The following is a 25508-nucleotide window of genomic DNA, read 5'->3' as shown; positions in this document are numbered from 1 at the left end:
CGTCACAAACTTGAAGTCGACCCAAGTGAAGATCCGTCATCTTAGCTACCCCAAAACATTCGCTTCTGGTGGTTTGATTACGTGTAGTCGTGAAGTGTTTGATAAAAAGTGGCGGCTTGCGTCGCTTACGGGTTTTCTAATCGTCCTGATTGTAGTGTAAAGTTTAAACAAATCACATTTCATTCGTAAGTGGACTTATTTAAACGCTATTTTCTTATATATACTTGAAATTCTGATGCACTGTAAAGTTTTACAGTACGGTTTTATTTCTGTGATTTCACTTTAGATTTCCTATCAATCCAACGCGAGGAGCTGTCTGGAGGTGAGCAGTACACTTGGTTTTCATTGTTTGGTTATTCCCAAGTAACTGAAAAGTCCTGGGAAGAAATATCCTGGAAATGGGGACTAATGTTTTAAAATGCAATAATTTAATATATAAGTAATGTAACTACATGTAGTTAATTATATCTTCAGTGAAATGTTTGGAACACCTGTTACAGTGGTTAAATTATAAGTAGTTAAAGGGCAACAATTTGTTAAAGCCAAGTTCCCTATGAAAGTCCAGGTTATTTAGATCATTACATTAATCTCTGTGTTGTCGTGTTACCCTGTACATTGCTGTTATTTGCCACACTGAATGTCACTTGGTAGGTACAATTTAAAAACAAAGCAGTTGTCTAAACTACAATGGGCCTGACAATCTTAAATTCAGTTCTTTTCCTTCGTAATTTAACGAATCTTTCACTTAGTTGACATGACAGCTGACTTGTTTAGATCATCCCTTCATACATCTGTGGAACACCAAAGGAAATAAGGTAAGTTTCTGGCAAACTTGAACATTTAAAATTTGCATTTGACTTGAAAATGCAACGAATACAAATCGTTGCCTCTAAACTATCAATCATTGCTTTTGGAGTTCTGGCTTTATCAATTATCGACACAAACACAATGAAAGTGAATAGAAATGGATTACGAAAGCACCCTTTTCATAGCACATACTTCTCGGTTATTCGAAGTGTATAAACAAATAGGAATTACAGTACTGAGGCCAGAAGGGTCATATTTTCTTGTCATATTACTGTATCGAATGCGGATTTAAGGCCAGAAGAACGTTTCAAGTTTTGTTCCTTATACTGTGTTGTTCACTAAAACAGAGTTACTACATAAAACAAATATCACGTGTACACGACAGAAATAACGAACAAGAAGCAATTGTAAACACTCGTCTGCTAATGTTTTTGGGGATCCAAGATGGCGGCATTCCCCGCGCACTGGCTTCAAAAGAATGTACAGCGTGGTTGTAGCGCCATCTCCCCTTATTCTGCCTCCATGGTTCTATCATTTGAGTGGCAGTGAGAAAGACGCCGAGCAGAGGATTCATGTTAATGTAGACATAAAGTTAAGTGCACCTGTGTCTAAGTAAAACGATATGTGTTTGACTATTGTGAAACAGAGGACAAAGATTTAAATAGCGATTTGGAATAAAAAGAGTATCTCGACTTGACAGGCTTTGGTTAAGCTGCCTATACACAGACGTAAAAATAGCTTATTTTATAGAGTGAATGAGGAGAATAGGCTCCCTAAGCAATGAGCAAGTGAGCGAGCTACCTACACTGGATAAAAACGTGAACCAGCAATTTGCAGATGGCACCAAGGCAAATTGTTAGTTTCGATACGTAAGTTAAATTTAGTCTCAAGTTTCTATCTTTATTTATGTAGGTGGTCTAGCGTCGGCAGAAGGATTTTTGAAACACTTTGCATTGTTGGCATACCTATCTGAAATTGTGGCTTGGTTAAAAAAGATCGCGTCAATCATTTGTTGCACTAATGGCACAGCTCACTTCTGATTTCCCATCGTGCTGTGGCTCTTCCTGTAAATGAAGACTTATTTTCGGTACTCGAATGTCCTGTGTTCTGTGAGCTCACGTATTCCCATAATTGCAATCGTACTTCAACAGAAAAAGAGCATCACAGCATGAACCTCTTGTGTAATACCTGCAGCATTATATATAAAAAATATAATTAACTCGCATTTTTGTGTTCTCTGACAGTGTGCCATTTTAGTAAATTAACTTCACAATTGCTGCATCAATTTATATCATTAAGTGAAGCGTGGATTTTCATTGAATATCGCAGTTGGTCCCTAAACAATAATTTTGAAAAGTCAATACGTAATTCTCTGTGTGGCTAAAATACATTTGTAGAGACTGCCTATCAAGAACTACATCAGACCTTTAAAACATGCATTTGATACAGAAAAACACTTTAAAAATTGTCACTGTTTCTGGAAAAATTTATGTGGCGGAATTTATAGAAATAGTAAGAGTTATATCAATTTAATGAAAATATATCTACCTTTCTTCTGTTCATTTGTTTTACTTTAATATTAATGAGTAGTTAAAGAATGTCACTGATGTCGATCAGAAATAATTAATACTTGTTTAGGTATTGCACCAATGATTTTTGTGGAAGGTGCTTTAATCTCACTGCTCAAAGTGAGGTATCAGTGGCATGCTTACCGGTCTTTCTGGACCATCACCACTGTATTAATAAAAAGGTTATCTTCAATTCTGGTGATGTTCTTCAAAATATTATTCACGAAAAATAAAACTTGGCATTATTTCCATCTTTACCGTTTTTTATTTCTCTTGAGCCCTGTTAGAATAGCGATTTGAAATTGTAGCTGTTGGTCTATAGCTGGAACAATACTAGTAAATCTCGTCAACATAAAGTTGTTATTGTTTAGCCAAATACGAAAATTATTGTTCACACAAGTCACATTTAGTTGGAGAGATAATCACTGAGTTGACAGATCCCACTTATACAGCCAATTCTACTTCACGCCAGTTTCAGATTGCAGTTATTGTAACACTTAGTACTTGATGCGCTGGACAAAAAAAATAAACATTTTTCAAGTCAAGAGCATGTAATTTTTCACTCACAGCATGTCTGGATCAGCCATTTCATAGTACTCGCATTCCGAGTGGCTTCCTATAACACTTTCATTTCAGTACAAAAAGCAGAAATGCTAGTACTGATTTGTATTCCAACTATCCGTTCTTCAGATGAGACAAAAACATACGATTACAGTCCTAATCAAATTTGTAAATTCACCAATATCTGCTCTATATTACACTCCCTTGTCCCTTTGCACACAATTTGAAAACTTTTATACTATTTGTTTCTTGCTTTTTAGAATGTGTCCAGCTCTAATGCAAATCACAAATATCCCATCACTCACGAAGTCCAAAGCCAAACTCACAAAATTACATGTTCCTACTTATGCTCAGGTCCACAATACTCGCCTTACTACAATGGTTTTAATAGTAAAATTAATACGAAAACCGTTGGAATTCGAAACAGCTTCCAGTCGTCTCTGAATGGGTAAGTACAGGTTCTGTCTGGTTTTCAAGGCAAGCTTATACTATTCTTCTAGCAAAATAGTGGCAAGTTCAGGTAACTATGATGATGGAGGCAGATAGCCACCCTGCACCTTCTCTCCAAAGTAGAACATAAAGGCTCAGTACTATTGACATCTAGTGACTGGTTGCCAGGGAACGTGGAAGCACTTCCTACATGTAATGAGCCCCTGACGTGTTCATCTAAATCAAGAAGCCTTCCATCCTATGTCGCAAATCGAGGAATCTGTAGCCTGCACAGTCGTAGAACCATCTGAGCGTCTGATTCAGATCCTTCACTGGGCGGTGTACCAAAGGCTGCAGTTCGCCCTGTTGATGAAGCTACAGATGGTGAGCTCTTCCTTATCTTGTCGCAAGATTGACGATCTTTACCATTTCAGACTGCAATCCGAAAGCAGAGGGAATCCCTTATGATCCAAAGTGAAACACAATGTTAGTACTAACATGAGACACCACATGCAATTGGCTACACTCTGTGCATTTCATGGCATCTAGAAGCACCTGCTCCATGTCTGGGATGACTGTGCATGCACCCAGAGTGCATGCATGTTGGATTGATTTCCCTCCTTCACAGCCATATCCCTAATGGGCCCCATTACACATCTAACATTAGATTTCCCACCTACCACCAATCCCATCCTCTGTGATTGCCGAGATCTTGCAAGCCGAGAGACTTAACCTGAAACAGGGCAAGTGACTGCACCTGGCACAGGATCTTTATCAGACAGAGATAGCTCCTGAAACATGCTCAGCAGATGGAGAGGCCCTTTGATAGACCCTTGAAAAGTCTTTTGCTGCCTGCAACACCTTGGAATGGCGTCCCACTAGACCACTGGTACTGGTAAGGTGTCATCTTCAGTGTGGACAGTAACCGGGGTGGCCATAGTAGTGGACCAATTGGGGGCACAGGGGTCGCGCTTGATGACTGTTGGATCTCCATGTCTGGCTTCCCATAGTATTACGCATTGGTGACAGCCTCAATCTGCATAACTGAACCCAGCATTGCCTGGAACTGTGAGCAAGGGGTCACCTAATTAGCTCACACCTGAAATGAGCGATGACAGTCCCTATCAACACTAATGATGGCAGAAATTTACACCTACACACCTATTAAATCTCAGACTTGTGCTTGATAAATATGCAAACACGAAAGACATTTAAGAATTTAAGATAAAAATCGTACAGGTAAATAAAAATAAACTGTTTCCTATTCCAAGCTGTGTCAACTCACAAACAAAGCAATGTGTCTGCTGTGGCGCTGCAGGTATGGAAGCTGCTGCCTAATTTATTCTCTGCGTGCTAATCTTGTGAGTACTACTCGACAATTGTTGGGTTATGTGAGGTGTGTTAGAAAACTAATGAAACTGATTTTTTGTAACCATGAATTTTATTTTGTTATATATCAAGGCTGTCCCCTCTGGCATTGCAAAGCGATGGAGGTGTTATTTCCAGTCAATGAAATACCTTTCAGCTCGTCAGCTATGCCCTTCTGGATATTATTCCCAGAACCAAAGCGATACCCTTTCAACTGTCTCTTGAGATGGGAGTATAAAGTGAAATCACAGGGATTGATAAAGGCGAATGGACAGTCTGGGGTACCACAAAATAGCTACATTGTGTCAAAAATTCATTAGAGATTATCACATGACAGTATGCATTGTCATGATGCAACCCTCCAAGTGCTTGCAATGCTTGTTGGCTCATGTGTCACCTTTTCTTTTATCTTTCACTTACTTCCCAGTAAAATGTTTGGCACATGATCTTGGAGATACGAATTCATGTGGACAATTCCTTTACTGTAAAATAAGCGTCAGTTTAATTTTGGATTTGCTCATACTCGCTTTCTTGGGACAGTGAAAGTTTGTGATGTACCACTCTCGAATTTGGTGTTGTGTCTTGGGATCACACTTGAAAATCTGCTGTTAGTTATCTGTGATATGATGTCAAAAAATTCTTGCATCCATGGAATTGCTCCACAAGATCATGATACAATTTCTTATGATGGTTCTGCTCAGTTGTGAGGTTCTTTGCAACCATTTTTATGTACATTTTGCTTCTCCAAATTCTGTGTTGAAATTTGATGGACACATAAACCACATCCAAGTATGCCTCACTACTGATTATTCTAATCGAGAAATGAGCTTATGAACTTACAAGAACCTCGTAGTTTCCACACAGCCATCAATTCTTCAAGTTGATGGTCTTCCTACATGACATTTGTCCTCCATTTCTGCTAAAATGGAAGTGCCGTTTGAACATGTGTGTCATGGGTAGGAATGTTTTCCATAAGCTCTTTGTAACTTTGCATTAGACACAGAAGTGGTTTCATCATTCACGCAAGTAATTTGGTGGCACAGCTTTTGTCATACTTTTGTCAGCCCATGTTTCTATTGCACTTGATAAAAAACTTGACTCGGATGCTGTGGACACTTGTATATCAACATATTTGTACTAAGACGACGATTCAACCTAATTGCCGTGAGTAGTTGAGGATTACAGATTTGTCGGTTCACTTGACATTAAATCCTGAGCCTTTTGGGACCATGGCTCATGACGACAGGCCACCAGCTACCTAATACTGCCACTAGATGTCACACTGAACGAGTCGTCGTTTTTCAAACTTATGAAAAATACTTGAATGTATTTGAGCTGTTGTCGGATTAGTTATGCACTGTATAGGTGTTTGCACTCTGGTCAGATATCAGGTTGTACAGATTTTATGCCTGTGAGCGTGTATTTGAGCTTTTACCTGACAAGGGGAACTTATGAACAGGCCCTCTTCGATTTTCTTTACGTATGTATTTATAGGATTTGAAAATTTGTGCCCAGATATCAATTTCCTAAAACAGTGTGACACTGTTTTAAAAAAGAGAAAGTTGAAAAAGTTGTATCTAAAAATGAGATGATATCTGGTCGCTGTTAAGTGGAAAACTTTTCGCAAATGTTATACAAATGCCTGTTGCAGAATGCGTAGCATTGAATCTGTTAATGGAAGGGTCTCTGGTTTTAATCTCCATTACAGCAATTTTTACTTTGATTTAAATTCTATATCTTTATAAAGTGAATATTATGGTAAACAAATATGGAATCATAATTTTCTAATGAAAATAGCATCTTTTTTATTTTCAGTTACAGGTCAATGAAACAAATAAAATTTGATACAGACAGTTGAAATGACTTATATCAATCAATAATAGGCCTACTCCAAAATGAATTTTCACTCTGAAGCAGAATGTGCACTGAAATGAAAGTTCCTTACAGATTTAAACTAGATTAGGGGGGTAGGATGTCAAAAATTTAAAAAAAATTGATTTTTCAAAAAATGCATATTTTGTAGCACACATCTTCCTGAATAGATGAGAACATACATATTTGAGAGATTATAAGGCACGTTAATTGGTCTTAAGTGTACCAAGATGCAGCGGCACACCCATTTGCACAGCATTCTTCTGTCACGTAAGTGTATTTCGCTGTGTAGAATTCGAGTGTATATATTTGCACCAGAGATTGTCATACGTGAGATAAAGGACTATTGATATCGATATTTTCTCTGCTGCTATCGACGTGCATTGTTTTGATCGCTGATTTTCTTTATACTCTGTTTTGAAAGGCTTGCAGTATGGTGATGAGAATTTCGAAACGATTTGCATATGGCTGTGTTGTTCTGTGTTCGTTTGTAGCATATTATCGCACAAGATGCCTAGAGTTCGTTGCTTCAACTGTAAACAATGTCACCAGGGCAACAGGTACACAGTAAAAGGTGCTATAACAAATATTACCCCAGTGGCTCAAGAAATCTGCAAACTCTCAGAGCAGTAAAAAAAAAAAAAAAAAAAAAAAAAAAAAAAAAACCATGAGTGCTTCCAGAAGGATACTTGTTTTTGGTGTTAATGAAAATGGAGACTATGAATCTGAAGGTTTGTGTGTTATTACTGTTGATGTTAACATACTGTCATAGTTAATATTGGACAATGTTATATGCAAGCATTGCTTCGGTGTGCAGTGTGTTTCTGTGGTGAAAGATGAGAGTGCAATGAAAGGCCTTGCTACGAACTTATCTGTGATATGCGGCAAATGCAACGTTGGTACATCTTGCATGACATCTAAAATCGTAAACAAAGGTTATGACATGAATTTGAGGTTAGCACATGGCATGTGCTGTATTGATAGGGGACAGAAGACAGCAAGAAAACTTTGTGCAGTGATGAATCTTCCATCTCCGCCAGCAAAATTTGAGAAATAATATGGCTTACTGGTTGGGGCTGTAAAAGAAGTTGCAGAATTGTCAGTGAAAATTGATGCAGAAGAATCTAGTATCGAAAATGATGGTGACAGGGACATAGTGGCCGATTTTGATGATACCAGGAGCAAATTTTGTGATAGTTGTGCGAAAGGGATCCCAGATCATGAAAGTAATATGAAATATAAAGGCTCAAGTGGAGGTATGGAAGTGCAGGGAGTTGTCAAGCTTGGTTACCAGAACTGTTGCCCCCTGTGGCCTGTGATATGTGAAGTACCTTGGTGATGCTGATAGTAATGCTTTCCTTGAGGTTAAAAAATATGCTCTATTTGGAGCTGAGACTATTACACAGAAGTCAGAATGTGTGGGACATGTAGAGAAAAGACTTGGCACTAGACTTGGAAGGCTGAGACAAGATGTATCAGGAAAAAAATAACCTGCTGGGAAGAGAATAAAAGGGAGAGGGCGACTGATAGCTGTAGAAATTGACAAGCTATAGGCATATTATGGCTTGGCAATAAGAAGGAACACAGGTGACTTGAAAAATATGATGCAAGTAGTTTGGGCATTATACCGCCCACAAAATGTCCACAGAAGATAAGCCTATCCACAACTTGTGCCTGAAAGGAAACGAATCACAGTGTGGCTACCAAAGGTCAATTGCTCATGGTGAAGAATATCATCACAGGAATTTTCTACCAACTGCTGTAATAGAAGCCATCGAACCTATATTCAGGAACTTTGCATATGAAAACTTCAAGGCGGTACCCAAAATTCAAATAGAAGTTTTAACTAATGTGTATGGGAAAGATTGCCAAAAACCATTTTTGTGGGAAGAAATGCACTTGCTATTGGTGTTTGTGATGCAGTTTCATGTTTAAGCAGGAAATATGTTGTAGACAAAATGAGAATTAAGCCTGGAGTGAACTGCATCAAAGCTTTGTGTGCAGTAGACAGAGAGTGTGTAGTGAAAGCAGATAAATCATTTTTGGAGGTGATAAAATCAAGAACGGTGCATCATAGGAATATGAAAAGAAAGAAAACTTTAAGAACCTGCTTATGGTGCCAGGCAGTTTTAAACGAATGCCAAATACAAGCAGAAGCTTTAATGGCCATTTTCTGAAAAACAAATTTCTGTGCTTAGGTATAAGTAACATCCAAAATAAATATCCTATTTTTCAAACTTTGTGTGCTTATTAAACACAAACTCCTTAATGCAAAACTATAGAGTTTTCCAAACCTATTAAAAGCTGTGGTAAAAATTGAGATAATTAACTATAAAATTTGAGTTTTTCTCTGAACATGAAGTTTCAAATGTAACAGATTATTCATTTTTCATAAACTAAATAAATTCTAGAGTTTCATACATCTGTAAGTATGGTTTGCATACTGCACAAAAGTCACTGAAGAGTATCTCTTACTCATGTAGAAAAGTATACCTATAGCAACAAATGCAGACAATAGTAAGTGAAAAAATGATGAAATTTCACATGTACAAAAATTTATTTTGTTATATTTTTGAACTTCCACTGTTATGCGTGTGAATGCTGAATCCTTCCTGGTCATGCTGACAAAGTTTTATGAATTTATTTGTAAAAGTATAGACAATGGAAATTAAAATGTCCTGTGGTGCCTCCCCTGCTCCGAGTCGGCGCGTTTGACGTCCTGCCCCTTAATCTGACAAAATCATCAATAATATTGGTGCATTTGTAAGTGTGTTTCTCCATGGAAGAAATTAGTGGGCGTTGTCAATAAACAGAAAATATGTAGCATTCTGGAGTGTTATTGATGTATGTAAGTCATTTCACATGTCTGTATCAAATTTCGATTTTGTTTCATACAATCCATTACTGAAAATAAAAAGAGTTTATTTTCATTTGAAAGTTATGGGTCAGTTATTGTTTGATATAATTTAAATAAAACTTTAAAAATTGCTGTCATGGCGATTCACACCAGAGATCCTTTCATTGCCAGACTTTGATTCTACACATACAGCTGCAGGAATCTGTATGACATTTGAGAAATATTTTGCATTAAAAAGTGATCAGCAATCATCTAATTTTTAGAGGCAACTCTTCCAATTTTTCCTTTTTTAAAATTGTGTCACACTGCTTTAGGAAACTGATGTCTCTGCACAGACTTTTAAATCCTATAAATATACATAAAGAAAACCGAACAGTACCAGTCCATAAGGTCCACTTCTCAGATAAATGCTGATATATAGACTCAAAGATGTAAAATCTATACAACCTATTGCCTGACCAGAGTGCAAACACACAGGAGAGTGCATAACAAATCCATCAATAACTCAAAAACATTGCAGTTATTTTCACCAGTTTTGAAAACAATGACTCGCTGAGTGTAACATCTAGTGGCAGTGTTAGGCACTTGGTGGCCTGATATCACCCCTGAAAGCCCAGGATTTAGCTTTGAGTCTCAATGTATGCCCAGAGTTGCCACTCTCATTACTTCTTAATACACCTTGTATACATCTTCACATTGGCCAGAATCAGCAGCTTGATCACAAAAGTTTATCACTATACCTTTCGCCACAAAATGACAGAGACTAGGAGTAGCAGTCTCATCCACGACAATAGCATGACCCCGCCATACCATACTGTTTACCTACATGCATATTCCTCAGAGGATTGACAATCAATCCAAACTACATAATTAATTAAGCACTTGCTCAATCTGAAGTACTCAAGCCATATACTGAATTACCAACAAACTAACATCTGAAACACTACCTCTTAAATAAATAATCATGCTACTATTTACAAACAGAGAATCATTTCTCTTTGTTGCAGGCCTATTCAGATTTTATCACTGTGTCAGCACTCAGATAACTAACTGTGTTCATGTCACTTCACACACTGTGTGCAGAAAACATTCATCAAGTAAGTATAAAATTTATTTGCATAGTGTATTTCTGCCTATCTGTTTTCACTAATTTATAACATATTAGGATCAACATATACAACCACTGTAAAGTGATTGTAATTGAGTTATTTATGTTATTATTTCACGTTATGACCAAAAACGGTTGATTTTTCATAAGTAGGTACAAGGACTTTGTCATTGAAAGTATGTGTGACCGTATTACCCCACATTCCCCTACAGAAACCATTGACTGTGCTGCAATAGGTAACTTGTGTGTCTCAACCACACAGATAACCAGGTGCAGCCATATTAGAGTGGCATCAGTATAGAGTACATACTAACAGATAGTTCTTGAAGTGGACCAACAGACTTTCAGTAGTTATGGGATAATTAATTTATTGACTGATCTAGTCTGGTAACATTGGCGAATATTGTTTTCTATACTGGTATGAGAACAGCTGAAAGCAAAGGAAAACTACAGCTACTATATTTAATGAGGACTTGTAACTGTACTATACGGCAACCTCTTGGTTCAGAAAGCAAATCTGTCACTCTGTGGGTTACATTGCAGAATGTTAGATTACTTGTCTGTACACGTAGAAAAGAAAAACTTGAAAAAGGAAAGGGACAGGCTGACATTCAAGAAAGTGAGAATTGTTGAAGAACAGAATTTCTGGTCAAGTAAGTGAAGAGTTATCAGTACGAAATCAAATAGGAATTGATATGTAGCAGCGATCTGCTAACTCACTGGCCACATTCTCTTCCACTACATATACAAGACAGTGGATTAAGATAAGAAATAATTCTGGAAAATAATATTTTTATGTGCTTTATTTTATGTAAAGTTAATTAAGGCAAACCACTTCATAATATTATATTACATTTAAATTTCAATTGAATACTGGCATCAGAAATTATTGAGATACGCACTGGTAGAGTTCGACTATTGTTGCACAGTGGGCAACTGAAGGTCCAGTAACCTACGAGTCACCCAGGTGGGGACTGTGAGCGAGGCATCATAAAGTTTCTGTGGACGTGGCGAAGGGATATGATGGGAAAAAATTAAAAGATAGAAGCAGTTTGTTCCATTTGCAACAATCATATGAACTTAGCTGAAGTCTTGACACGAGGAGAGGAAAGGTAGTACATCTATAAAGATACGTTTTAAGTAGTTAGAGCGGTCAAAAAATTGTTTTAAGGAGTGGTACAAAAGAGATGATACTGGCGGAACCAGTGTAGGAAAATGTATCATCAAAACTGTAACTGTTAGGAATGTGACATGTCTAATATCACAGCCAACAGAAAAGTTATAGATAGGGATGACAGACCATTGTGCAGGCAGAACATGTTGTATGTTACCTGAGGCAGGACCTGTTTCTGATAGCAGTTTAACCTTAGTGCACAATAAGCCTTGTATTTGTTTTGAAAACGAGAAGTCACTTGTGCAGTGTCTAATTGAGAAGCTCATTTACAAATAGTTCCAAACCCAAAAATTTGAAAAATGAGATAACAGATGACAGCACTACTTAGAACCATTACTTGTGTAATAAGAACTTTTATGTATGCCAAAATTCACCTTATCCATTATATATTACGCCTTAAGACTTGCTGTTCATGGTGAAGAGTACCAAATTCAGTCTTATTTCGTTCCCAAGAAGTACTAAATCCTGGCAACTAACCATTGTTCTTCATGGTAATGACGCCAAACACAATGTGGCTGACATTTACTTACATGAGATTGTCTGCTGCAAGCATGTGTCTCGCATTTTTATGTTTATTGCGAGTTTTTAATTAAATTAAGCATCTGATATGTCAGATGAATACTATGAATCATCAACAGAAACTCTAGAACAACATTTAGCAAACTTAACACATTTTTCTGCCAAACAGTAGCAAAACAATTTTTATTTATGCAATAACAATTAAACAAATAAACATTTAACAGAGGTAATATGTCTCAACATCTGTCTGAATGTAACAACAAAGCTACAAAATATATTCTGATACCATTGTGGTTTTTAAATGTTTTATGTCACTCCTATTAAATTAGATTTTATGGATTTGGTACCTTTTGGAAATGAGGTTCCCACTTGGTGTTTTGAAAGTATACTTTTGAATGTAACAATACCTGCAGACTTAGACGTTGGTAGCATAAAGGAACAAAGCTTATAATGGAGATTTATATTATCTCTCACCTTGCTGTTTGTAGGTTGGACAGATCTTATTATCTGATTGACAACTCTCTCACTGTATATTAAATCATCGTGGATGACATTCTGTCAAGACTGTAAAATTAAATTTTTTATCGTCTTGGAAAATATAGTTCAAATGTTGCCAAACAGATTCAGACTTACGCTGACGTTTCGTTTTCTACTCCTTGGTGGCAGCAGGTGTGTTACTGTGATTTTGTATAGGAGTCACTATGCAATTAAAAGTAGAAGTGGTTAATGTCAATTAAAATTTGTGTCTATCGTATAAGCTCCATGAATTCTCATGTGTGCTGATTGTAGCTTCCAGTCAAATCTTTTTTTCCCCTTACTGCATGAGGTAGCACAGTGGTTAGAGAGGTAAGCAGCATATGAAAGTGTAGCCTTATTACTAGCTGCTACCTGTTCGAAAATCATTACTTAGTATCACATATCAACAGTTCCAATAACGTTGACCTGCATTACTTAAATTCATGTGAAAAATATGTGAAACGCTGTCTGATAATTAAAATTCTGTAATATGTTATTGAGAAATTTATTGTAATACATATTTTGATGAGGCTTCGTCTCAGAGCCTTTAATTAATATCGCACTGTCATGAACCCGTGTTATTCATCTGCTTACTGTGCCAGGCAGTTCGTTCTACTGTGCATTGCAGAAGTGATTTTGTGCATATTCCTTCTCCCCATGCAAAATGATGTATGAATTTTCACGACTAAATTTTCTCCAACACCTCCCCCCCCCCCCCCAACCACTCTGGGTACATCCATAGTCATTATGAATGGTTGATCACACAGATACATGTGAAAAGGTAATGAAGTCCCCTGTAGACTGTGTGTATGTCCATAGCTACAGCTTTCTCTGTCTTCATTACTAAATGATCAGCAGAAAAATAATCTGAGATGCCATGTGTGACCTCCTGAGCGTGTTTCATCTTTGTTTCTTTTACTCAATGCACTAAGACCATCTACAAATGTCTTTTGTATATTATCTTTGGAAAACACAGTGCACTAATATATGGTTCTGAGTAGAAAAGAAATGAATGTTCGCACAACTACTTAGATCTGAAGATGATCCAGGGTGATCGAAACATGTAATCTAATTAAATATATGCAACTGAGATGGAACAATAAGTGAGAATATCTTAAATAACAGACGAAGCTTTAATCTCCTCTTGAATGCATAGTTGTTTTGCATAAGATGCAGGTGACAGGGCATTTTGTCCTGCAGTCATGCGGCTGAAATGGACAAGGAGATGGAGATAGATTTAATGGCATACAAAAGTACAGTCAAGACATATCTGACCTGGCATTGCAGTTATGAAATAACGATATAAATTTGACATGTGAACACAGGTATTGAGGAATCAAGTGACTAAAGTCATGTTTCCATGACCCTGAATTACTTACACACATGCCCCCACCACCACTTGCATAAGTCAGCCTATATGTGGAAACACCCTACTTGTACACTGACATGTCAACTTACACATAGGTTAAGAAAGTTTCTTTTATGAATTCCCTTCCCTCACCATTGTACAGGAGCTTCAGCAACTGCTGCTATGTGGATTTGCTCTCATTCTGCCAACATGGATCTTATTACATCGTTTGTTTATGTCACAGAGGTGAAACCAAAAGGTAGTTGTTGTGACATCAAAAACTTGAAGCCTACTTTCGTTATCTTAGTTGGGTGTTTTGATTGTTTTGAGTCATGCAAGTTGTTTGATCGAAAATGTGAGCCATGTTCTGATTGCAGTAAAAAATACTTTGTTGGAAAGTATTTCGTCATATTTATAAAATACAGAATTCCCAGAAGAAAGCAACTGAGCACTGAATGAATAAAATAATAACTGTTTCAGTAATATGTTTCATTGGTTGAAATATTAAGAAGTGGAAGATTCTTTTGATAATCTACAGATTGCTTTCTTAATCACAGATTCTCTGGCCTTCAAATGTTTCGAACTTTCAATCTTGTTAAACTTGTCTGCTTTCCCGTTATGTTCTTCATGTTAAGTAGTTAGATTTTTTAGTTCTGGTTGAAAGTTTGTTTCTTAGTTGCATCTTTCTCGTTGTTTATCTGTAAATCAAAAAACCTCTCCTACATTTGTAACACATTGAACATCTGTCAATTCTGAGGCACCTACAATGTATTTTGTAGTCAGCCACAAAAATCAGTCGAAATTGTTTGTACAGACAGGGTTTGGAGGAATTTCTCTGAATATAACAGGTATAAATTTCGCATATTAAGTACTTTTGGTAAATAAAACTGTTTATTATTACAATTGCTATAATGTGCTTTGTGACCTCTCAGTGACTGTGTTTATTGATCCACTTTTGATATAGTTCCTACTTTAAGTTTGTTTTGTCTAATATTATGTTTTCCTCTGATCTCAACACAAGGTTTACCGGTAATTTTTAGGATTAATGAGAAGTATTTTCGTTATACCATGCAATGCCAAGAACGCTGTATGTGTCAATATATATATATATATATATATATATATATATATATATATATATATATATATATAGGAAAAATCATGACTTGCAGCTTTATCAGGAGTTTTCTGTGGTCTTCTTTGGATGACAGGATTTACACTGATTTGTACAGGTAAGTGAGGTCTGTGTATAATAGGAAACCATTTAGTAACTGAATTACTTCATTATTCTATTCCTTTCTATAAATGGAAAATTCTGAAAACATCTCTATCATAAGCATTTACCGTAATTGTCTGTAACATGACTCATGCCCTATAATCTTTTTACTAACCAGAAATACTGCACTAAACTTTCCTTTTCCTTGTATTTTTATTATGCACATTTCATTCTCCAACATTTATGATACCAAAGTACTGGCAGATGTAAAGCTGTGGGACCGGGCGTGAGTCGTGCTTCGGTAGCTCAGATGGTAGAGCACTTGCCCGCGAAAGGCAAAGGTCTCGAGTTCGAGTCTCGGTCGGGCACACAGTTTTAATCTGCCAGGAAGTTTCATATCAACGCACACTCCGCTGCAGAGTGAAAATCTCATTCTGGATTTATGATACCCTTATTTCAATTAAGAAATAACTTTATACTTGGTAACAGTAGCCCAAAAGTGTTTCTGCTCAAATTACTGAGATAAACTCTTTTCTGTCCTACTGTGTATGCACAATGTGACATTTTTTATATCGACCTTTGTTTTATTTTTTAACGTTGTAAAAGTTCGAACTTTGTTTATAATATTTTTGACATTGGTGACTATTACTGGTAAACAAGTAGCATGAAGCGACTACATTAGAAGATGGAATATAAAAGGAAAAAAATCTCTAAGTAGAAAATGAATCCTGAACATTCTTCCTCAACGCCAAATAGAGTTTGATCGTTTTTTAAGTACATCAAAACTGTAGCACAGACTTTGGACCACCTTGATCGTTTTTACAAAAAACAAACCTTGCTGCATTATAGTCCTTCCAGTTCTCTATAAGGCGGCATTGTGAACTAAATTTTAAACTTTGATGGGCTTTGATCGTTATTACCACGTAACCTTCATCTATACTTAATATTTATTATTATGTGCACTCATGTTCATGATTGTATCTGACAAGTGCATTGTACCAAATTTGATCTCCTATAAGAGTGATGAATGAATAAATGAAAGTAGTAGTGGCAGGGCATCCTATTGTTATTATTAGTTTATCACAAAGCTTGGTGGAGACTTATGTGCTTTGAAAACGTCTAAATGAAATTCAGAAGTAAAATAAAGCAGGTCATTCCTGAATAATGACACAGAGTGTTCCTGGCAAGAAGTATTTTGAAAAGTGAAACAAATAGGCTACTCATAAAAAATTATGATAATTTAGTGTGCAAATTAAGTGGTAAACTACATGCTATTAAGTAAATCTTTATTAAAATATTTGTAAAACACCTGTTTTTAGTGCAGGTGTGTTAAGAGGTATTCTGTCATTAGTAAATAATAATCAGTTACATACTTGTTAGATTAGATTAGATTAGATTTACTTCCATTCCAATTGATCTGTAGTGAGGAGATCCTCCAGGATGTAGAACATGTCAGAAAAACAACAATACATGACAAATATTTGTAACTAAAACAAATAAGCCAATGCACCATTCAACAGGTCCCACATGGAATGATCGTCATTTTTTAATGAACACTGTATGAAAGAGTCATTTTACTTATACTAATGCACTGAATTTAAAATAAAAAAGTTTATTTATTCATTTATAAGGTAATAAACATGTAATACAACTACTATAATACTTATTTACAATGATCACATTACTGCACTGAAATGCCACAGAAGTTTGATTGTACACACACACACACACACACACACAGAGATATATATATAAATATATATATATATATATATATATATATATATATATATATATATATATATATATATATATATATATATATACAATGAACACATTACTGCACTGAAATTGTGCAGAAGTTATATTGTACTTATATATATAAATCAGTTGGTTTTACTCAGAAATTCATCAATGGAATAGAAAGAGTTGGCCACCAATAAATCCTTTAGGCGTCTCTTAAACTGAATTTCATTGGTTCTTAAGCTTTTTATGGCTGCTAGCAAGTTATTGAAAATGTGTATTCCTGAATAATGCACACCTTTTTGTGCAAGACTAAATGACTTTAAATCCTTGTGAAGATTATTCTTATTTCTAATATTCATTCCATAAATTGAGCTGTTGGTTGGAAAAAGTGATATATTTTTAATGACAAATTTCATTAAGGAATAAATAGGAATACATGGGAAGCAGTAGTTTAGTTGAAGTTAAAGATACATTTTACAGGGTCTAGGCTATTTCAGTAGTCTGCATTAATAATGTAGGGGGCATTATTTTAAATGCTCATTTATAGCATCAGAATGGCCTACTGGTGATATTTATCGAATTGCAAACTGCTGGAATATACATTCATAAATGAGTGTATCATTTTTTGCTTCTACTGGGCACACACAGAATGACACTTCAAAGGTAAGATTTCAAACCAAGAAGATATGTAAACTACAATGACATTGACATACTGACAGTTAAATAAAACAAGAACTCAGGTCTGTACAGAGGTATACCTCCAAGCAATAATGTTCCTTCAACATTTCAAGAAACTCTCACTTTTTCGACATCTACAAGTTATGATGGCATGCCTTGCTTATTTCTTTTCTCATTGCACACATGTATGGGCTAGCAAAGTAAATGTAGGAAAGTTTTTTTTTCCAAATATAAACATTAAACATATTGTGCACATGATTTGAAATTTGAAAATGTAACTCGTAAGAATCAGCACCACTAAGCAAACAAGCATTGCTTACTGAGTTGCAGCTTCACAGGTATCGACGCAAATACAGTAAAAGAGGATTTAAAAGGATTGCGAAAGCATCCTGTTTAAATAACATACTTCTGTTCTTGCTTCTCTGATATGATTAAACAAAAAGAAAGTTACATTTACCAGGCCAAATTTGTCATTGAGTCAAATACAAATTTAAGGACAGAAAAAGTTTGAAAATGCTTTCTAGACACTATCTTAATAGTGTAAGCACTGTAATATTTACTGCTTACTGGGGAGAAATTACGAACAAATTTAATGGCGAGCAATCTCCATGTAAACAATAGTTTGCTAATGTTTTGGTGCTTCTAACATGGCTGCACTGGCCTCAAAACAACGTACAGCGTAATCATGCATGGCCATCTCCCCTTTTTTCACCTCTAGGAATTATGTACCTTAAAAGTTAACATAATGACAAACTAATGGTCTTACCCTTCAACTACGAAAATGAATACTTTATGAAGTGACTTTCTTAAACCTTGTGATAAAAATCTCATCATTCGGCAATCCCTTATAATCAGTTATTTGTAATAAAGTAATACAGCATTGTTTGGTGTGATGAAGTGGATTCTGAAAATATTGCAACTGACAGTGTGGACTTGGTGAAGTTCATATTTGCAGAGCTGTCAACATTGTAAAGGTATTTCTTATTTCAGTATAAACAAACTACTTTTTCTGCTTTAGTCGTTGAATGCATTACAGTGAAGTGGAAATGAAAAAAATATTTGTGCAGTTGGAGATTTCAGGCTACTTTTGGCTTTAATTAGAATCCTGCATAAATACAAACTGTTCTTATTAATGAAGTCACGGATTACTGATTGTTCTGCACAGCAGCACGAAGTTAGGATCCAAAGTACTGTACGGGTAAAGGAAACTTTACATTTACACATCTTTGGCCTACAATTCCTGTATCAGCACCTTGACTAAACGTTAAAATGAAAACAAAATTAAACTACTGGGAGAAAAACCTTACTGTCGTATGTGTCTTCAGTCTGTTGTAGATACCAACCAGTAGGCCCACTTCACATAAAAATTTAGAAATAGTGCCATTTGGAATGCGACACATGTGTTGCAGTGATGATAAAGTGTCTTCAGTTGGTAGGTATCACAATGTTAATTGCAAATTAGTGCGAGGTAGCACAGTACCTCACATATGTATATTAGAGTTCTGTGTAGAAATATGACTCAAAAGGAATAAAAAATTGAATTAACTCATTCAAAAATAAGTCTCGAACGAAACAAATCTCTTCAGCTATGTACATGAACTCCCATGTCAATAACAACACTTATCGCCATGTTGAAAGTCGCGTAAACATCGTTCCAACTTCGGCGTGTGGAAATGCTAGCTTCCATGTGACCTCGATGGTACGGGGTGGGAAGGGAATGCACATGTAAGTAATTCGTGCTTGTCAAAACCCCCCTTAAGAAACTGATGAAGTAAGACAATGTGTAAAACTCACACTTTCTGGTCGTTTCCAGCACAAGGAAGGACGTGCTTGATTAAACAAAAGAATATTGTGTACATATTATATAAAGCAAGCGTTCTTAATTGTATTGAGTTGTAGATTTTCATTACTTGAGCCATTTTGAACTGCATCACAGCAGCAAAGATGTGGCAGGACCAAAGACAACTGATTTTTGTTCATTTTGAGGTGGAAACAAGTATGCATGTAGGCAGGAGAGATATTTCCTTCATTCTGCAACAGTTAATTCTTACCAATTTAGATACTCGCCCAAATTCTTTAAATTTTTTATAGGGTAACTGGATACCATTAAGTAGTCTTGGAGAACTGTTTTTGTTAAAGGTCTGCTGATAACCTTTCAGTGTGATACGAGCATAACCTGTGACTTCTTTAAATTTCGTTTAGGACCCAGATTTTATGCCAATCGTGGTACTGAACGAGTGTCGACATTTATATCTGATATGGCAGCAGAAACGATTTTAGAGCTGCCGTTTCGATGCAAATGAATGTTATACGCTGAAAAAGTGGTAGTTACATAATTATGCATGTATCAAACAATTGGGTTTGAGGTATACTTACAAAATGTTTAATATTCATGAGTATGATACAAGGCAAAAGAAAAAGTTTCATGTCCAGTCAATATGGGCATCAGCCTTTAAAACTTCCACTACAAATAGTTCTACACAAATTTACGATCGTCTTCCATATAATGTAGAAATTATCATTCTCACTTTTTGTAAAACTAGGGGATTTTTATTAGATAATTTCTTCCACATAGTAACAGAATTCTTTGAACATGTGAAATACAAGATACCTGAAACTAGGCAAAGCAGCTACTGCAAACAGTACTATCTCTATTATGGATAAAGCAAAAAGATATTTTTTCTGATATACTACTGTTTTTGTACTTTAAATGTGTGTGTGTGTGTGTTGGAAAGTTTTCTTGGATGAATGAATAAATTAATTAATTATCAGGGTAGTTGGCCGAATACTTGTATCTCATTTTCTGTGTAGTTTTATCTATTTAGATATGATTTACACTGGAAGCTTTACGACCATTTGCATATGGTTATTATCACAGTTTAATCTGATACGGTCTACATCCTAGCAATAGATACAATCGCGTGAAGGATCCATAGAAGTCGAAAATAAATAAAATAACTACTGGATTGGAATTTGTTTCGAGTCTGAATTACGGCAAATTGTTCACATGTCACCTATTGTTTGAAAAAATGAACGTATATCGTTTTGTGCACCGACAGACTATATTTATTTTCTCTTAATCATTAATACGCTGTATTGTTGAAGTATGGTCGTGATAATTTGTCAGAAACGCGATCTTGGGCGCGATTTCATAGTTTGTTGAGAGATTGTTTTTGGTCACCTTTCTCAACATCTTTCCTGGTGGATGGGCACTCTTCGACAGACTATATTTTTTCAGCATTTAATCTGTTAGACCGCAATGACTTGCTTTGTCCCAAAAGTCCGCCTAAGATCCAGGCGAATCTTCATCACCTGTTTTCCAGTGTGACAATTGTAGACGTAGACACTGTGCTGTCAGTTGGATCTTCCTATAGCAATCACTAATGAGGATTATGTCCGAATAATAGGAAGAAGATAGTTTGCATTCAGCAAAATGCGACACCCTGATTGTCGCCTATGGAAACAAATCGAAGTGGAAGTTGCGTTAATGTGTCCTTTTTGGACGATAACTGCATCTTTAAGTTAAGCATTTTGTTCTTCAAATAAAAGATATGGCTGTCCTCTGTTTGGGATATACAAAATGCGACAAAACAAAGTAATTAAATATTCTAATAACAAAATCTTAAATACATTATATAAGCTGGACATCTTGCGAAACAAAAGAATAACTAACAGTCGAGTTCAGTGATACTCAATTGGTAAACTCAGTATGAATCAGCTGTGTGTTATGTGTTTTGGTTTGTTTACATAGAAAATTCAGTTAACCTCTTAATTCGGTAATAATTGTGAAACAAATTTCCTTTAAGTGCATGAAGTCTTATTAAAGTGCCGTAAAGAACTTAGGGTCCCTCTATTTCTTTCTTTTTTGCCTTAAAATAATAGTTTGACAAGTCGTTCACTCAACTGCCAGGAGTTTGAAAAATGTTGTTTTGCTGAAGTGTTCAGGTCCACGTATTGTTACCTATTGAAGAAATTGAAAGAGTTCTCTTACGAAATAAATTAATTGTGATGTTCTAATTAATGATGTGTGAATAATCTGATCACATTAATCAAACTACAGCGACTCTGGTTTGACTGCTCAGATTTTTTGTAATGTTTTTTCAGTGCTTACACTGGCTTTAAGAACGTGGGCTCAGTTTATAGTGTGATGTTACTGGCAATATTGTAAACTGAAAGAAGTCAACTTATTTACCAATGTGGGATTGGCTGTTTTGTTTTTGTAAAATCCAAGTACTCAGACTGTAGAATTAAAGAACATGTCAAAGTCATTAATTTCACGTTTGATTTCAAATACCAAGAGCCTTGGTTTGTGGTTTTCGTTCAGGAGTTAAATTTGCTTCTTATCATTTGACTTTTTTGTGCAGTTGAATCTGGAAAGATTAAAAAAAAATTTTAATTTTACAGTAATGGAAATAATGACAATGATAAGGGTAACACATCAAAAGCGCCCTTGATATGGGAATGAATTGATTTGATCGAGATGGTCCATATTCCTAACACATATGCATACGATTTTTGGCTTGAAAACACACCCGATCCAGTTGTTGAGCTGAGTTGTCTTATGCCAAATAGCATATTCATTCCTCTGAAAGTTAACAGAAATGCAACACTACATGAAATCAAGGAGGTATGTAATGTTTTCTTTTCCTGTGATAGTTATACCTGTGATAAAGAAAATTAGTTGTATGTTACGTTTAGTTTGTTTAGTGAAAATAGCTGTGGTGTTGTCTCATGAATCAAATTTTATTTTTAGTTCTACATGGTACACCAGACTGCATTCATAGAGCAGTGTTTTGGTGTACTCTTGAGATAAAGCAATTTTTTTTTACAATCATATTGACCAACGAGGATCACGTTAACAACTTCAGTTCCTATTCTTCCTATGTTGTTGTTTCCCATTTTTCCAGTATTCCCTCATTTTCTTCCCATGAAGTCTCTTCCTTTCTTCTGTCATGTCGTTCCCAATTTTTTATTTCTTCTGCTTTGAAAGCTTTCCAAATTTAGTATTTTATTTTTAAAACTGTTTGTTTCTGCTGTTTCTGATTCTTTGATGTTGTTTCTCTCTAGATCTTTCCTTAATTCTGTAATCCATGCTATTGTTGATTTCTTCTTCCAGAAGTACAGGAGTATTTGTTTTGTTTGTCTATTTCCATTCATTCAGTAGAGGTGTCCGAAAAAGGTTAGTCTTCGTTTGGCCATTACTTCAGATATTTTCTCTATATTTTCGTAGATCTCATCGTTATTTTGTATTTTCCAACTATCTGCAGTTTTTATTGCACCCATTATTTTTCTAATAATCCTTCTATCCAGTACATTTAGTTTGCCCATCTTATAATTCATCATTAGGCATTCAGATCCATATAAACATTTTGGTTACCACTGTGGTATAGTACTTTAGTTTTATTTTTCTAGATATACATTTCTTGTTGTAAATATTTTTGGTCAAACCATATGCTCTTTCTGTTTTGTTAATTCTTAATTTATTGGAGATTTTTCTAGTCCATTCTGTTGTATAGTTTCTCCAAAATATTTAAATTTATTTACTTGATCTATTTTACCTATTCGTGTTTCAATGAGTTTTTGGTGCATTTTTTTATATTTGTCATGAATTTTGTTTTCTCAGCTGAAATTTTGGGACCATTTCTATTTGCTATTTTTTTTCCAGAAGGTTTAGGCCTATTTGAATAACTGCTTCTGTCAGGTTTTCTGGAAGTATTGCAAAATCATCCACAAAAGCCAAGCAGTTTACCTTAATTCCATTTGTTTTCCATTCCTGATTTATTGGTTCAAAAAAATTTTTAGCTCTGATTTCCAGAACCGTACAATTTTTCTAGAAAACAATTAAACAGTAAAGGTGATAAACCATCACCTTGTCTAACTCCAGTTTTTGTTTCAAATGGCTGAGATACTTCTCCCATAAATCTGACTTTAGATATTGTACCTGTTAATGTTTCACGAATTATATTTACTAATTTTGATTTAAGACCAAATTCTCTAAAGAACTTATATATTGTTTTTTGTCTATACAATCAAATGTTTTCTTGAAATCAATAAATGACACTGTTATCGGTTTGCTTTTTAACATTGTATGGCAAATTATTGACTTTAACTTAAAGATTTGTTCTGCACAGGATCTTCCCTTTTGAAAACAACCCTGATAGTCTCCCAGTTGTTTGTTTAAAGTATCTACCATTCTGTTCAGGAGAATTTTTGATAATATTTTGTATGCTACTGGCAAAAGTGACACTCCTCTGTAATTATTGACATTTTGTTTGTCTCTCTTTTTATGTAGCAGGTGGATTAATGCTATTTTCCATTCAACTGGAATCTTTTCAGTTTTCCAAATGTTCTTAAAAAGCAGCTGTAGGCCTAGATCCATTAAGATTTTTGGTTCTGACAATTCAATAATTCTACTGTAATCGAGTCTTCACCACTTGCTTTATCATTTTTGAGTGTTTTGATGCCTTCATGAATTTCTTACTCTGTTGGTGGGAAATCTTCCTCTAGATTGTGAGGTGTCACTGGAAATTCCAATTTATCTGGAACTGGACAGTTTAACAGCTTTTCAAAAAATTTTGCTAAAATTTCACTATTTTCTTTGTTATTTAACCCCATTTTGCCATTTTCATTTTTGAAACAAATACTTGGTGCCTGATATCCTTTAAGTATGTGTTTAAAAGTTTGGTAAAAATTTCTAGTATTATTTCTTGTGAAATTTTCTTCTATTTCAATAACCTTAGAATTTTCAAAGTTTCTTTTGATTTTTCTGGATTATTTTTGATGTTTCTTTTCTTTGTTGTCTGAATTGTTCAAGGTCTTCCTCTGTTTTTGAACATCTCCATTTTTGGGCTCTCTGTATTGGTGCTTCTTCACACTCCTCATTCCACCATGTCTTCTTTTTATTCTTGGCCAAGCCTAAAGTTTTCTCTGCTGCTTGAGTTATTTGCATCTGGAGTTCATGCCAATCACCTTGTTTGCTTGTCTCAATTTCTTCTCTAAATTTTTCTATGTTTTCTTTTGTAATATTAGCTGTAGTGGTGTTGTATCTGATCACTTTCTTGGCTGCCTTTTTTGTTTTAGATGGGAGAAATTTTATTTTAATCTCAGAGAGATAATGATCTGTATCGAGTTCCCCATTTCTGACTATTTTAACATTCATAATTTCAGTGATATACCTTTTAGATGTGGCTCAGTGATCCAGTTGAAGTTCTCTTAGGTTTGGATTGGGATGTCTCCAAGTTTTGGCTTTCTTGGTAGTTTGCGGAAATGTGTGGACGCGAGGTTTAACTGGAACATTTTACACATTTTGATTTCTTGTGTGTGCTGGATATTCACCTACAATAGTCCGAAATTTCTTTTCCCTCACAATCTGCACATTGAAGTCACCGAGTAGTATTTTAACATTCTTTTTAGGTATGATAGAAATTTCATATTCTAAAAGATCCCAGAAATGATTTACTTTCTCCAAATTTCTTCTGTTGTCAGTATTTATAGGTGCATGACAGTTTATGAGGGTGTAACTTTTATTCTTGCACTATTCTTAATATGGATATTCTTTCTGAATTCGATCTAAATTCTGTTACACTGTCTACAATATTTTTGTTTACATAAAATGCTGTTCCAAACATTGGCATGTTTTCCATTATTCTCACTGCTGGTTTCCCTTTATAAATTCTATAATGTTGTGTATCTACTACATTCTCATCTAAGAATAGTGTTTCCTGGACTGCTATAATTTGTA

The 25508-nt window shown here is 35.3% G+C and overlaps 1 protein-coding gene across 1 annotated transcript in view; it reads left to right on the top strand.

The window, feature by feature from the left end:
* The first annotated feature begins 21464 nt into the window (after positions 1–21464).
* The window catches only part of LOC126175650 (phosphatidylinositol 4,5-bisphosphate 3-kinase catalytic subunit delta isoform), a 178729-nt gene continuing 174685 nt past the window's right edge, over positions 21465–25508 (top strand). The window contains exons 1-2 of the mRNA XM_049922542.1: positions 21465–21543; positions 22172–22394. Of these exons, the coding sequence (XP_049778499.1) occupies positions 22248–22394 (147 nt within the window). The 5' untranslated portion in view covers positions 21465–21543; positions 22172–22247. The remainder of the gene's footprint in view (positions 21544–22171; positions 22395–25508) is intronic.

Source organism: Schistocerca cancellata, chromosome 3 (genome assembly GCF_023864275.1).
Source record: "Schistocerca cancellata isolate TAMUIC-IGC-003103 chromosome 3, iqSchCanc2.1, whole genome shotgun sequence".
Lineage (NCBI taxonomy): Eukaryota > Metazoa > Arthropoda > Insecta > Orthoptera > Acrididae > Schistocerca > Schistocerca cancellata.
This window is presented reverse-complemented; position numbering and strand designations above follow the sequence as displayed.